We start from the raw sequence: 14,397 nt of genomic DNA, 5'->3' as shown, positions 1-14,397 counted from the left end.
CCTACTCACCTCAGTCTCATAAAAAGGAGAGACTGTTTCCTACATGAGGGCTTCCTTCAGACTTTCCAAACTAGTAGATTTCATTCCCGCCCTCCCTCCTCCTTCTTATTCCTTTTAAACCAGTTTACAAGAAAAACTTACTGTGATTGGAATAACGTCAAAAAGAATCTGATTTCAAATAAAATCTGATTTCTTAATTTTTTTTTTCTTTTTTCGAATCAAACCTCATCGGTTTTTCTCTACCCTGGTGTGGAGAGGCAAAGGTTGGGGTAGAATTCACCCTGGCCAGTACTGACATCTGTCCCTTTCTCCTGAGCCCCTGGGGTCCGTCTGACTCTGGAGGCGAGCTCTTAGCTCCCTGCCACCTTTCCCCTTTGTTCTCCAGCTCCAGGCCTTTGCTCTGCTTCTCCCTGCATGGGAGGATCTGCTTCCTCTTGGCTGTGGGTTGCTAGGTGTGAATGTCCTTGCTATTGGGGGTCCCTTTGCCTTTCCGGATCCTCCATTAATATGGGTCAGTTTCATCCAGTCCTAACACACTCATTTACACACACACGCACACACCCCCGACAGTTACATGGCCCAACACCTCCTGTCCCCTGCTCTGCCTCATGCTTTTTAACCCTTTATACTCCATGCATTAGCAATGCAAAGCTCGGGGGAAACTGAGGCATGCAGAGCAATAACAAAAAGATTGCCAGAATTCTCCCTTTGTCACACCTCCCAGTCCGTTTTCAAAGGCAGTGGGAGTTGAGCACTGAATTGCCCTCAGGGCCTTTGAAAACCTTCTCCGAGGAGGTTTGCATGACTGGGCTCTGTGTATACTAGGCATTGCTCATTCCTCATAGGGTTCAGCTTCTTAGTGCTTTAGCAGAAGGTACACACTGAGTATGGGTAGTCAGACGTGCAGATGCTATAGAGAGAGCACTCAGCAGCTCCTGAGATCTGACCCCAATTACCCTTTTGGACTTGACAAGTCACAGCTCTGTGCCTCAGTTTCCCTATCTGTAAATTCCCTACCTGGCATCCAGGATGTTGCATGGAGTAGTTATAATTAAGTTACTGTGTAAGTGCTAAGCATTGTTTTGCCTGCAAAAGACAGAGAAGCTTGTCCCATTTGCCATCAGCATGTCACCATGGGATGGGAAGAATGGCACATGTTTTCAGGCACTGTGATTTTGCTCTCCCCTGCTGCAGAAGCGTCGCCGCCCCACGCTGGGCGTGCAGCTGGATGACAAGCGCAAGGAGATGCTGAAGAGACACCCCTTGTCTGTTACCATTGACCTCAAGTGCAAAGGTACAAGGGCATTAGACACCGAGAGTCGGGTTCTGATCTCGGTGTAAATCCATTGACTTCAGTTAGCCATTGGATGTACAACTGTGCCTGTGAAATCAGAATGTGGCCTCAAGGGTCGAGTTTCAAAGATCCACCTGGGGGTGAGTCACAAGAGCCCCCCCTGTATGACTGAACAATGATCTTCATGGCAGGTTGGCCCAGAGTGAGCCAAACCATTCCATGTAGGCGGTGGGGGACAAAGACAAGTGAGCTCGAACTGTGGTACTGGTGGAGTTGCCAGAGCACCCTGACGCAGTTGTTCTGGGGAAGGAAACTTGTCTGGCTTCCCACTGTATGGTATTCTCATGCCCTCTGGATGGGCCGGAGTGTTTGGTCCTCAGTAGTCCCTAGGCAGTTCTTTGTTTGCTTCTCTGCTCTCAGGTGCAGGGGAGCAGGGTTTTATCTGTCAGTTCTGAGAACGTAGAGCCATTGGTGCAAAAATCAGGGTCCTCTGGCTGTGCCTTTTGGCCTCTGCACCAGCAGCTCTGCGCTCCCAGGCTCACATGGAAGCACTTGGCTCTGTCTCCTCCAGCAGAAACACCTCTACGTGGGGCTTGGCCAGGGAGAGAGGGGTTCCTTGGCCACGTGTTGCATGCTTCTCACATACGTAGGATCCCCAGGGTAGCAGGATGTAGGGCTACAGCTGTCCAGTCTCAGGCTCTGGATCTTGTCCTGTCCCACAAGCCAAGCAGGATGAGCCTGGTCAGTACTTGGCTGGGAAAGCTCCAAGGAAAAGCGGTGCTGGGAGTTCAGCAAGGGCCACTCTTTGCTTTGAGACAGCATTGCCCCAGTGCTCTGGCCTGAGGCCAGGGGATCAAACTGTCTTTCAGAGGAGACCTAGAACCACCTATGCTTAGTCAAAATCCTCAGCACATCCCATTAGAGAAGGGGTGTTAAGCCCAGTGGCCTGGCCAGATCCCGGGGGAGATATTGTATGCTGCCCCTGCACTTCCCGTTCACCTGGATCACTGACTCCCTTATCTGAAGTTTCCTTCCCCTGATTTCTAGCTTAGAATTGTACATAGTTCCCCCATTGGGTGTCAGTGTCTACATCTGCCCAGAGTCAGCAGCCACGTGAGCCAGTGAAAGTGATATGGGCTTTCTACTCCTCTTGACAGTTTTCTTCCTTTCTTCTCTGCCCTGCTCCTTGATCCCCACAAATGGCTTTTCTTTCCCACGCCCATCGCCAATGTCACCGCCCAGACGACAGCGTGCTCCACCTGATCTTCTACTACCTGATGAACCTCAATGTCATGACGGTGAAAACCAAGGTGACCACTGCTACGGAGATGGCCACGCCCATCAGTGCTGGGTAAGTTGAGTCCACGGAGGTGTCAAGGCCAAATCTGTTCCCAGTCCTGCATTGGGGATGGAATTTGTCTGGCATTGATCTCACCACAGAGGAGCTGCTGTCCTCAGCGTTCTCTGTTCAAAGTGACCATCAAATATCCCATGCCAGGCAGCCCACGTGACAGGCTTGACTGGCGTTGAGCACGGCAGAGTGCTTAGCAGGACTCCTTCCCCCGACCTCTAAAAAGCAGCGGCGGGACTGAGAAGGGAAAGCTGTTGTCAGGATGTGCCTCACTCCTCCCTTCCTGAGCTGAAAAGTTACCAGCTACTTTCAGTTGAAGTGCTGCCTGCATTTCTCATCCTGCCTCGGCTTGAGCAGCCCCAGCAGAGCTTGGGTCTAGTGGCTTTATCTCAGCCTTCCCTGCACAAGGCAACTACCAGCAGAGAGAGCTGTAGACTTGAAAATCCTCCTGATCGAAGCAGTTGGCCGCATTGCTCATGCAGCGTCCCTCCCTTCAGCAAGGGGGACCCATCCCGCAGCCCTTTGTTGGCCAGGGTGATGCAGCTGTTCACTCAACTACAGTTTGTGGGAGGTTGGGGCAGGGCACGGTGCAGCGAACTGAGCTGTTAGTACAGAGACAGAGTCCTTCTCTAATCTCTTTTATCCCCTGCAGTGAGACTGAGGGATCAGGGTAAAGGGAGATGGTCACGTGGTTTTGATCATTGGGAAAACAAATCTCCCCTTGGAGTGCTGCGTGTCTGCCGCTGCACCCAGTGGGCCCAGATTAATAGGTTAGTGCCCAGGCAGAGGAGGACCTGGGACATCTCATCTGCTTGTCGCATCTAATTACCATCTTGCAGATGAATAGTTTCCTTCCCTTCCCCAGGCCTGTGTCTGGCACTCTCCCTCCACCTCCTTGTTCTGCGGGTCACCTTGTCTCAAGAGCTGTAGATAATGCCTTCTGCCAGAGAACCCATCCAAGTTTGATTAGTGTGAGAACTAGGCTGAAACTGCAGATGCAGAAACCTGCCCTGGACATTAATTCAGCAGAAAATGCCCAGTTCTGAAGGAGTTCCAGGGATGAGATGGGAAGTGGGGGCTGTATGTCTGTGCACCTTATAGCGTGAGCGTCCATGTGGCAGTGGGCAGGCCCCCTGGCTTGAAGAGCTTTCTCCATGGCAGTGCCCCCTTGCTGGGCAGAGGCAGGGAGGAGCGGTGTTCCTGCACGGCAGCCCCCCACCCCCCAGCCAGCTGGGGGGAAGGGGTTTCCTGTGCAGAAAATGCTTCCTCCACTGGAGTCATAGTTGGTAGCAGGCTGCCTGCAGACTCTCCCAGCTCGGTCCTTTGTTGCCTGCAGCTGCCCTTCACCAACTTGCCTCTCCGCCTCAGGGCCCCATTTGCTTTGTAGCCAGCTGGCCCTGTGTTCTGCAGCAGGCATCCTGTGCCCCTCGGGGCGTGGTGCGGATTCTGTGGCGAGTGCAGACACATTTCAAACAAGGTTTCTGTGGCAGGGTGTGATCAGCCAGCTGCCCCTCTTGTCTGCGGAGAGATTAGTAGTCATTTCTTTTACACCAGCCCTGCAGTTTGTTTTCAGCAGGCCACAGATTGGCCATCTTTAGGTTTCAGAGTCAACCCATTCAGATGGCTTGGTGTAGCTCGCCCCTCTCAGCTGTTCCTCCAGGTTCCCGCAAACTTGTCCCGTCAGTGCATTGGGTTACATGCGGGTCGTGTTTTCACAGTTATCGCTACAGCCGGGCAGGGAGACAGCCTCCAGGACAAGGAGATTCTGGATCCCAGTTCTACGGCCAGGGGGGAAATCCATGGCTGTGGGACCCTGCTTGAAATGCGCTTCATCCATGGCCAGTGCACTCTACTCTTAATGATCCCAAAGAGCACTGTCATTTTGGAAACGATGTGGCTGACTTTAGGCTTCCCTGTCCCCCAGAGATCTGCTGTCTCCAGGCTCCCTGCTGAACTGCCTGTATCCTGGGGATCATGGGAAGAGAACTCCAAATCCAGCCAACCAGTTCCAGTTCGATAAAGTTGGGTGAGTCGGCTGTACATCTGCCCGTGCCCTTTGTCATGTCCAGCTTCACCCATGGAGGCCAGTCAGGCAGGGCAGCCTAGAGCAGGCGACCAGCGTGCTTGCGTCCTTCCCATCATGACGTGGGACCTAAAGGGCTTCTCCTGCCAGTGTGCGCTCTGGGGAAGCTTTCTAGCCCAGGACGGCTGGGGCAGCCAGGCCAAATGGCAATACCCTATACTCAGGCTGGGCTGCTGCTTCCAGAACACCTGGGTGATAAGGTGGCTCATCTATAATGGAAGCCTTGTTTAGCTGGGAAAAGAACTCGGATACTTGGAGTTCGAGACTCAGATGCCTGCCCCTTTGGGTGTCCATGGCTGCATCGGAGCTGGAGTCATACTGTTCGTCAGTGTCGGGGAGATGGGTCTGTCTGCTGTTTCAGGCACTCCAGGTCTGGCTCTCTCACATCGGGGAGACCCCCCGTCCTGCGTGGCATTACAATATTTTCCTTTTGTCTCCTAAGCATCCTGACCCTGAGTGATTACGTGGCAGACCTGGGGCACCCCTACGTGTGGGTGCAGAAGCTGGGTGGCCTGCATTTCCCCAAAGATCAGCCTCAGGTAGGTCTGAGCCACAGCCTCTGGAAAGCAAAGCCCTAGCAATGGAAGGTGTTTCCTGAGGCCCTGCCAGGCTGCTGTCCCCTCTGCTCTACCCGGGGATCTGAAGCCAACGGTTGCCATTCTTTTAGGCTCCAAAGCCAAGTGCAGCCAGCTTTGGTGGCTACTGCAGTATCACATGGCAGTCACTCCTGAGCTCAGGAATCTAACTGCAGCTTTAGGGGCTGGATTGGGGCAGGGACAGGCTGGTGTTTCCAGTCTGGCTTGGCCATGGCCCAGCCTTGTTGGTTTGGTGGGAGCCAAGTCGAGCTCCTCTTCCCAAGTGGGAATTCATTTCCTTCAGGCTAATTAGATAGAGGGGGATGGGCATGTTCCAGAGAGTAACCAGAGGGAAATGTATTTTCCCAGTGTGCTGGGCACTGTGGAATACTGTGCTCAAGGGATTCCAACACAACCAGCTGTCGGCCCCTGCTAGTGGGTGAGGAAGGAAATCCAGGCTCTAGATCAGTCCTCCCTGTCCGCAGCATACAGTGACCGCAGATAACTCGCTGAGTGCCAGCCACATGGAGATGACTATGAAGTTGCTCAGGATGAGGCTGCAGTCCCGCCTGGCTCTCCACAAGCAGTTTGCTTCACTTGGTAAGGACACCGCATCCTCCCAGTGATCTCCCTCCTCCCCTGAGCATAGACCATTGGCCATCAAAGCAGGGTTGTCCATTTGAATCCTGTTTAGAAGAGGTGACAGTAATGTTTCCTTGAAGGGATTCCATGGCTCTCCACCGGCAGAACTCCCATGCTCCCTTGTCCTTTCTGCAGACACAGTACACGGCTCCTGCTTTCAGAACAGGAAAGTGAGACTCTGGTCCCTGCAGTGATTGTCTCAGACCCCCCCTTCTTGGAGCTCTGCTTACAGTGGCTCTGTACGGATGGCCCCGTGGGTGTCTCCAGGTGACCAGATCAAACTCCCCATATACCCAGTGGAAGGTTGGTCTAACTGGCCAGTGCTGCAAGTTCCACCTGGCTTCAGAAAGTCCAGCTCTTCTTTCTGCCTTTGGTGCTGTCACCAGCTGTGAAGGCTCTGCAGATAGAGTGTAGCTGGCACTTTTACTGATCATGTGTGAGACAGGCTTTGCTTCAGCTCGCTCACTCACAGCAGCTGGATTGGGCTGTGTTCACTTTGCCCTCTAACACCGTGCCGGGAATCAGTTGGGCACGTGGAGGGAGCTGAGTTGCTCCCCTCACAGCCTGCACTTTGCCGAAGTTTCTCCCGTCCATGTGCAGACGTGCCCCACCCTGCCCAGCCTGTGGGCTCTGGAGGGATCACGGCACAGGCTGGTGAGCTGCTGGATGCTCTCACGTGCCCCTCTATTCAGTGTCTGTAGACTTCAACTAAAGAGGCCCATAGACTCCAAATTTGACTGTACCTGAGCTTCTCCCACCCCCCAGTTCTGTCTTGATTGTCCCAGACAGTGGTAGTGGGGTTTGATCCTGCCTGTGGGGTTCAGTGCTGCTCAGCTGGCTTTGTCGTTGCTTTCAGAACATGGCATTGTGCCGGTCTCCAGCGAGTGCCAGCATCTCTTCCCTTCCAAGGTCGTGTCGCGCTTGGTGAAGTGGGCCGCGCTCCCCTACGAGGATTACCTGGTAGGTGCAGATGCCTTAGGTGCAGCGCCAGAGCAGGGGACCGGCTTCAGCTCCCCACGCTCCCTGTTCCCCGTGGCAGAAGCAAATCAGTAACCCTGCACTTTCCTGTCCTCGGTGCCCAGGCTGCAGATCTGAGTGCACAGCTTTGTTTATCCCCCTGCAGGAGCTGTCCTACACCAAAGACGTCGTGGAGGCTGGCTTAGCTGAAGACACTCACCTCTATTATACGGCACTGGTAGAGAGAGGAACAGGTGGATGTGTTTCCCTTCCTTTGGTCTCCGGCTCCAGGGAGTGCTGCATGTGGCTTCCCTTGTTCCCTCTGACATTACACTCAGAAGCAGCCAGTGAGACATGCACCCCTCAAGCCTGATGGTCCTTGAAAGGTTGAGACGTCACTAGCAGGTGTCAGCAGCAGAAGCTGTTGGGACAGTTAGATCAGTGGGTCTCAACCTTTGTGGACAGCTGTGCCCTTTCACTAGACAGTGGCCCCAGGGGTATCTGCTGTTATTCCTCGCCCAGTAAGTGATTGGTGTGGGCTCTTTTAGTCTTTGACTTCAGCCAGCGCACAGCTTCAGTCTGCCATCTGGGGGCCTGGCAAAGATGGCTGCCCTCCTCCCTCGCTTGGCTGGCACCCTGAGTCTTCCCTGGAATGCTGGGAGGCATAACCATGCCTGGAAGCTACGCTGGCTTTCTTCCGCCGTTGCCTCCCTGACAGATACTGAAGTCGTTCTCCAGAATGCTCTGGCTCTGTCACTGAGTGGCTGGTTGGGGGAGACAGAGTCCTCCCAGGCCATCAACCTAGATTCCAAAATGCAGATCCAGTGTGCTGGAAACAAGCCGAACTGGATGAGAGGGGTAGGGAGCTGCCCACTGGCTTGAGAGCTGTGCCAGGGCCATGTGCATCCCTGAGGGTGGGGAGGTTCAGGGATAGTGTGTAATCCTAGATCTCTTCCTTTGCACATCTCAGCCAAACTCCAGGCAGCTGTTGTGCTGAATCCAGGCTACTCTTCCATACCACCCATCTTTAACCTGTGTCTGAACTGGAAAGGGGAGAAAACCAATAGCAACGACGACAACATTCGGGTAAACTGGAGGGGAGGGGGAGAGGAGTCCTTTCACTGGGTCAGATCTAATGTGGTTTGGAAGTGCCAGAGCCACTGCTGTGTGATGCCAGTCACTGGCCTTTTAAAAGGAGTAGATCAGCAGGCACGGCAGAGGCAGGGGGGTCAATGGGCCATGGAGTCTGAACTCCTCTCTCGCCTTTTGGGAGGTAGCCTGGCTGAAGCATCTTGGTAGCAACTGTACCGGGCCTGCTGAGGAGGGATGAGGGAGGACGGAGAGATCTTGGGTTTCCAGGGGTGTCGAGCCAGCCCCTTCACCATAAAGCAAGGTTCCTGCAGCAGATGGGGGCGTCCCTGGAGGAGACACTTCGCAAGCAGGTTGGCTAACCTAGTGAGGAGGGCTTTAAACTAGGTTCACTGGGGGAAGGAGACCAAAGCCCTGAGATAAGTGGGATATCAGGAGGAAGCACAAGCAGGAGAGCGCGAGAGGGGAGGACTTCTGGCTCATACTGAAAAAGAAGGACGATGAGCGAGTTATCTTAACTGCCTATACACAAATGCAAGAAGCCTGGGAAACAAGCAGGGAGAACTGGAAGTCCTGGCACAGTCAAGGAATTATGATGTGATTGGAATAATAGAGACCTGGTGGGATAAATCATGACTGGAATACTGTCATGGATGGGTATAAACCAGGGGTCCTCAACTCCATGCCTGTGGGCACCATGGCTTCCGCCGGGGCATCTAAATGTGTCCGCGTACTGGCTGGCAGACAGGCATCCACCGAAATGCCATTGAGAAGCTGCGTCATCCAGAGGTGTTGCTGCCAAAATGCCGCTGATTTTTTGTGGTATTTCAGCGGCAACGCCTCTGGATGGCGCTGCTTGTCAGCAGCATTTTGGCGGCGGCACCTGTTGACGTTGCTGCTTGTCAGCAGAATTTTGGCAGGTGCTCGTCCACCGCCACAGTCCTCCATGGCTTGTCATCTGGCAAAGGTTGGGGACTACTGATATAAACTGTTCAGGAAGGACAGGCAGGGCAGAAAAGGTGGGGGAGTTGCATTGTATGTAAGAGAGCAGTATGACTGCTCAGAGCTCCGGTATGAAACTTCAGAAGAACCTGAGAGTCGCTGGATTAAATTTAGAAGTGTGAGCAAGAAGGGTGATATTGTGGTGGGAGTCTGCTATAGACCACCAGAACAGGAGGATGAGGTGGACGAGGCTTTCTTCCGTCAACTAACAGAAGTTACTAGATCACAGGCCCTGGTTCTCATGGGGACTTCAGTCACCCCAATATCTGCTGGGAGAGTAATACAGCAGTGCACAGACAATCCAGGAAGTTTTTGGAAAGGTGTAGGGGACAATTTCCAGGAACCAACTAGGGGCAGAGCTCTTCTTGACCTGCTGCTCACAAACAGTAGGGGAAGCAAAAGTGGATGGAAACCAGGGAGGCAGTGACAATGAGATGGTCGAGTTCAGGATCCTAATACAAGGAAGAAAGGAGAACAGCAAACTACGGACCCTGGACTTCAGAAAAGCAGACTTTGACTCCCTCAGGGAACTGATGGGCAGGATCCCCTGGGAGAATAACATGGCGGAACAGGAGTCCAGGAGAGCTGGTTGTATTTTAAAGAATCCTTATTGAGGTTGCAGGAACAAACCATCCCTATGCGTAGAAAGAATAGTAAATATGGCAGGTGACCAGCTTGGCTTAACAGTGAAATCCTTGCTGATCTTAAACACAAAAAAGAAGCTTACAAGAAGTGGAAAGTTGGACAAATGACCAGGGAAGAGTATAAGAATATTGCTCAGGCATGCAGGAGTAAAATCGGGAAGGCCAAATCACACTTGGAGTTGCAGCTAGCAAGAGATGTTAAGAGTAACAAGAAGGGTTTCTTCAGGTCTGTTAGCAACAAGAAGAAAGTCAAGGAAAGTGGGGGGCCCCTTACTGAATAATGGAGGCAACCTAGTTACAGAGGATGTGGAAAAAGCTAATGTACTCAATGCTTTTTTTGCCTCTGCCTTCACGAACAAGGTCCAGCTCCCAGCATGTTCTGCACTGGGCAGCACAGTATGGGAGGAGGTGACCGGCCCTCTGTGGAGACAAGAAGTGATTGGGACTATTTGGAAAAGCTGGACAAGCACAAACCATGGGGCTGGATGCACTGCATCTGAGGGTGACGAGAGATGTTGGCTGCTGTGATTGCAAGAGCCATTGGCCATTATCTTTGAAAACTCATGGTGATCGGTGGACGTCCGGATGACTGGAAAAGGCTAATGAGTGCCCATCTTTAAAAAAGGTGAGGAGGAGGGTCCGGGGAACTGCAGGCCAGTCAGCCTCACCTCAGTCCCTGGAAAGATCATGGAGCAGGTCCTCAAGGAATCATTCTGAAGACACTTAGAGGAGAGGAAAGTGATCAGGAACAGTCAGCATGGATTCACCAAGGGCAAGTCGTGCCTGACTAACCTAATTGCCTTTCTATGAGGAGATACAACTGGCTCTGTGGATGAGGGGAAAGCAGTGGACATGTTATTCCTTGACTTTATCAAAGCTTTGATAGAGTCTCTCACAATATTCCTGCTGGTAAGTTAAAAGAGTATGGGCTGGATGAAATGGACTATAAGGTGGATAGAAAGCTGGCTAGGTTGTCGGTCTCAATGGGTAGTGATCACAGCTCCATGTCTCTTGGCAGCCGTATCAAGCAGAGTGCCCCAAGGGTTAGTCCTGGGCTGGTTTTGTTAATATCCTCATTAATGATCTGGAGGATGGTGTGGACTGCAGTCAGCAAGTTTGCAGATGACACTAAACTGGGAGGAGTGGTAGATACGCTGGAGGGTAGGGATAGATACAGAGTGACCTAGACAAATTGGAGGATTGGGCCAAAAGAAATCTGATGAGGTTCAGCAAGGACAAGTGCAGAGTCCTGCACATAGGATGGAAAGAATCCCATACACTGCTACAGACTAGGGACCGAGTGGCTAGACAGCAGTTCTGCAGAAAAGGACCTAGGGGTTACAGTGGATGAGAAGCTGGATATGAGTCAGTGTGCCCTGTGGCCAAGAAGCTAACGGCATTTTGGGCTGTAAGTAGGGACATTGCCAGCGGGTCAAGGGATGTGATCATTCCCCTCTATTTGACATTGGTGAGGCCTTATCTGGAGTACTGTCCAGTTTTGGGACCCACACTACAAGAAGGGGGCTGGAGCACATGACTTATGAGGAGAGGCTGAGGGAACTGGGATTGTTTAGTCTGCAAAGAGAGAATGAGGGGGATTTGATAGCTGCTTTCAACTAGCTGAAAGGGGTTCCAAAGAGGATGGAGCTGGACTGTTCTCAGTGGTAGGAGATGACAGAACAAGGAGTAATGGTCTCAAGTTGCCGTGGGGGAGTTTAGGTTGGATATTAGAAAACACTATTTCACTAGGAGGGTGGTGAAGCACTGGATGGGTTTACTAGGGAGGTAGGTGGAATCTCGCTTCCTTAGAGGTTTTTGAGGTCAGACTTGACAAAGCCCTGGCTGGGATCATTTAGTTGGGAATTGGTCCTGCTTTGAGCAGAGGGTTGGACTAGATACCTTCTGCGGTCCCTTCCAACCCTGATATTCTATGATTCTGTGACTGCCCATGGCTCAGGAAGGGAAAGTAACGAGTGATCAGCTGGTCAGGGTTCCTCATGAGACTGATCTCGCCCCCCCGGCTCTTGCAGGCAATGGAGAGCGAGGTCAATGTGTGCTACAAGGAGCTGTGCGGGCCAAAGCCTGGCTACCAACTCCTGACCAATCAGCTGCAGCGCTTGTGTGTCGTACTGGACGTCTACCTGGAAACAGAGTCCCACGACACCAGCGTGGAAGGGCCCAAGGAGTTCCCCCAGGAGAAGATGTGCCTGCGTCTTGTCAGGTGAGGACCCAGCCTGCTGCCAGCAGTCCTTGGGGAGTGAGCAGAGGGCTGTGTTGGAGCCAATGCAGACACACACAGGGACCATGCGTAGCTCCCTGGCCAGCAAGACTCCGTGTGGGGAACATACCAGGGAGGTAAACGTTTAATATGAAGTGAATCAGAGGCCATCTAATGAGGTAGTTTCTAGAGCTGCACTGTTCCCTGCAATGTGCAGCTCTGCAGATCACTTCCTTCACCCCCTCCTTCCTACCTTACACTTGATACTAGCTGAGCATCACTCGGAGCATCTTGTTTGCTGCCTGCAGAGAGATCTCTTCCCCCACCCCCATGAGCAGGCGGTTCCTCCTGCCCCCGGCTTCTCTGTGCTGAGGTTGGCATGTAGAACACTTCCACCTAGGAGCGAGATCAGCCAATGCCATTTACTCCTTTTTCCAGGCCTTGATGTTTGTGGCTGATTTCTGTCCTCCCCGCCACCCCCTTGATTGAATCCTGCACCTGAGCTGTTGAGATCCTGGGCAGAACCATTCAGGGTGATGACCTGTGAGCTGAGGCTCTTGTTTCTCTAGTAGCTGCCCCGGCTCTTTGCTGTGGTGTGACATAGATGGCAGCTGCTCCTTGCCAGGAAGTCCCTCCTGGGCTCATCCACACCTGCTGGTCTGGCCCTAAACCATGAGTGACTGATCTTAAATGGTGCCTTCCCATGGTCTGTCCTGCCCCTAGGTAGAAGCTCCTCCCCAACCCCCCCAGAAATGGGCTCTCAGAGCATCCCCCTGGTCAGGGGTCTCCTGCTGAACCCACCACACACACCTAATTCTAATAAGCAGGTTCTTTTGCTCTGGCAGATGCCTCTCATCATTTTATCCCTTCGAGCACTGGACTAATGCTCACCAATTGCCCCCATCCATACTCAGCCAAAGAACAGTCGCTGGGCAAGCTTCCCCCAAATAGTACTGCATCCTCCCAGTCTCTCTCTGCCCTGCAGATCCCTGGCCAACTTGAGCAACTACTTACTGCTTTTGAGCCTAATTGTCCTGGCAGTTTTACACTGGGGCAAATGGCTCTTGCAATGAGACCGACGCTCCCTGCAGTAGACGCTCTGAATGAGGCTCAGCCCTTAGGCTTCTGGTTTGTTTCCTCTGCACCCATACTTGAGATCCTCCTCCATTGAAAGGTCTAGTGCAGGGGTTCTCAACCAGGACTCCGGGGCCTTCTGGGGGGTCTTGAGCAGGTTTCAGGGGGTTCGCCCAGCAGGGCCAGCGTTAGACTGGCTGCGGCCCAAGGCAGACAGCCAAAGTCCCACCGCATGGGGCTGAAACCCTGAGCCCTGCCACCTGGGGCTGAAGCCAAAGCCTGAGTAACTTAGCTTCATGGGGCCCTGGGCAATTGCCCTGCTTGCTAACCCTTAACACCAGCCCTGGCTTTTAGATGCAGAAAAGCAGTTCCTGTGGCACAGGTGGGCTGTGGAGTTTGTATTGGCCTCTCTCTTTCTCAGAAAGAGAGAGGTTGGAATCCCTGGTCTAGTGCCTACTGCAGCCTCACCTCCCTGCACTTTCATCTTCTCTTGCAGGGGGCCCAACCGGATGAAGCCATTCAAGTACAACCATCCTCAGGGGTTCTTCAGTCACCGCTGACCCCATCACCAGGATTGTCCTGCCTCCAACCACTGAGCTCCCACAGCACCTGAATCTCCCTGCCACCGTTGTTCTCAACTGGTTGGGGGTCAACCACATCCCCCAGCAACCTCTCCTGCCCCTCCATACAGCGCTCCCATTCCAGCGTTGCTTCCCAGGGGTGTTCGAAAGTATTAAATTCTAGATGAAGAAAAGTGTCTCTGATCAGTGTGTGTGAATGCCAGCTGCCCCTTAGTGGGTGGGTCTGGCCCGGCTGAGGGGAGCAGCTGGATCATTGCTAGCAATGCCTATTAAGGAGCTATTCTCGCAGCTTCTCTAAAGGGTCCCGGGTGGCTGTCCCAAGGGCATGGCTCAGCGAATAACCTGTAAAGAGTGGCAGCTCCGAGGCTTCTGCGCTAGGGACACAGACGTGATGGAGGAGATGTCATTGGACTGTCATTCCCTTGTTCTCTGTGCCCATGCAGGCCTTTTCAACCACTTGCCCCTCTGTCCTGCCTTTCTGCTGGGCCCAAGAGGGGACTTTGATCACCCCTGCACAGCACTTCCATGCCTTGAAGAAGCTCTTTTGATCAGGGATGGAAAATCCTATCCCAGCTCCTGGGGGAGGAACTTCAGCTCCTTTGACTCCAGAGCCACTTCCCTCGTTGGCCGTGAGCCACTGGCAATGGCAAGTGGAATGGGTGTATGTGTTAGCCCACAGCTGCAGGAGTGGGGCTGGGTAAGAGGAAGTGGCATGTCTGCAGCTAGCTCAGGGTTTGCTCTGAAACCTGGCAGCAAATCTGCTGTCTCACAAGGGAGGCTCCTGATGTTCGCTGCCCCTTGCTTGGCTCTGTCGATTCTCCCCCTCTTGAAATGCCGCTGATTCCCCCAGCCTGTCTCGACTGCTGCTCTGTTTGTTTCACTCTGTT

General features: G+C 53.0%; 1 protein-coding gene across 3 annotated transcripts in view; it reads left to right on the top strand.

The window, feature by feature from the left end:
- The window catches only part of THOC5 (THO complex subunit 5), a 28,755-nt gene extending 15,072 nt beyond the window's left edge, over positions 1-13,683 (top strand). For all 3 annotated transcript variants that reach the window (XM_032764626.2, XM_032764625.2, XM_032764629.2), the window contains 10 exons: positions 1,195-1,294; positions 2,537-2,645; positions 4,570-4,671; positions 5,171-5,267; positions 5,789-5,903; positions 6,802-6,905; positions 7,069-7,156; positions 7,873-7,988; positions 11,668-11,858; positions 13,426-13,683. In XM_032764626.2, the coding sequence (XP_032620517.1) occupies positions 1,195-1,294; positions 2,537-2,645; positions 4,570-4,671; positions 5,171-5,267; positions 5,789-5,903; positions 6,802-6,905; positions 7,069-7,156; positions 7,873-7,988; positions 11,668-11,858; positions 13,426-13,489 (1,086 nt within the window). In that variant the 3' untranslated portion in view covers positions 13,490-13,683. The remainder of the gene's footprint in view (positions 1-1,194; positions 1,295-2,536; positions 2,646-4,569; positions 4,672-5,170; positions 5,268-5,788; positions 5,904-6,801; positions 6,906-7,068; positions 7,157-7,872; positions 7,989-11,667; positions 11,859-13,425) is intronic.
- Positions 13,684-14,397: the final 714 nt, after the last annotated feature.

The sequence above is a fragment of the Chelonoidis abingdonii genome, chromosome 22, assembly GCF_003597395.2.
Source record: "Chelonoidis abingdonii isolate Lonesome George chromosome 22, CheloAbing_2.0, whole genome shotgun sequence".
In the NCBI taxonomy this organism is placed as follows: Eukaryota; Metazoa; Chordata; order Testudines; family Testudinidae; genus Chelonoidis; species Chelonoidis abingdonii.
Note: the sequence above shows the minus strand (reverse complement) of the source record. Positions and strands in the feature narration are given on the sequence as shown.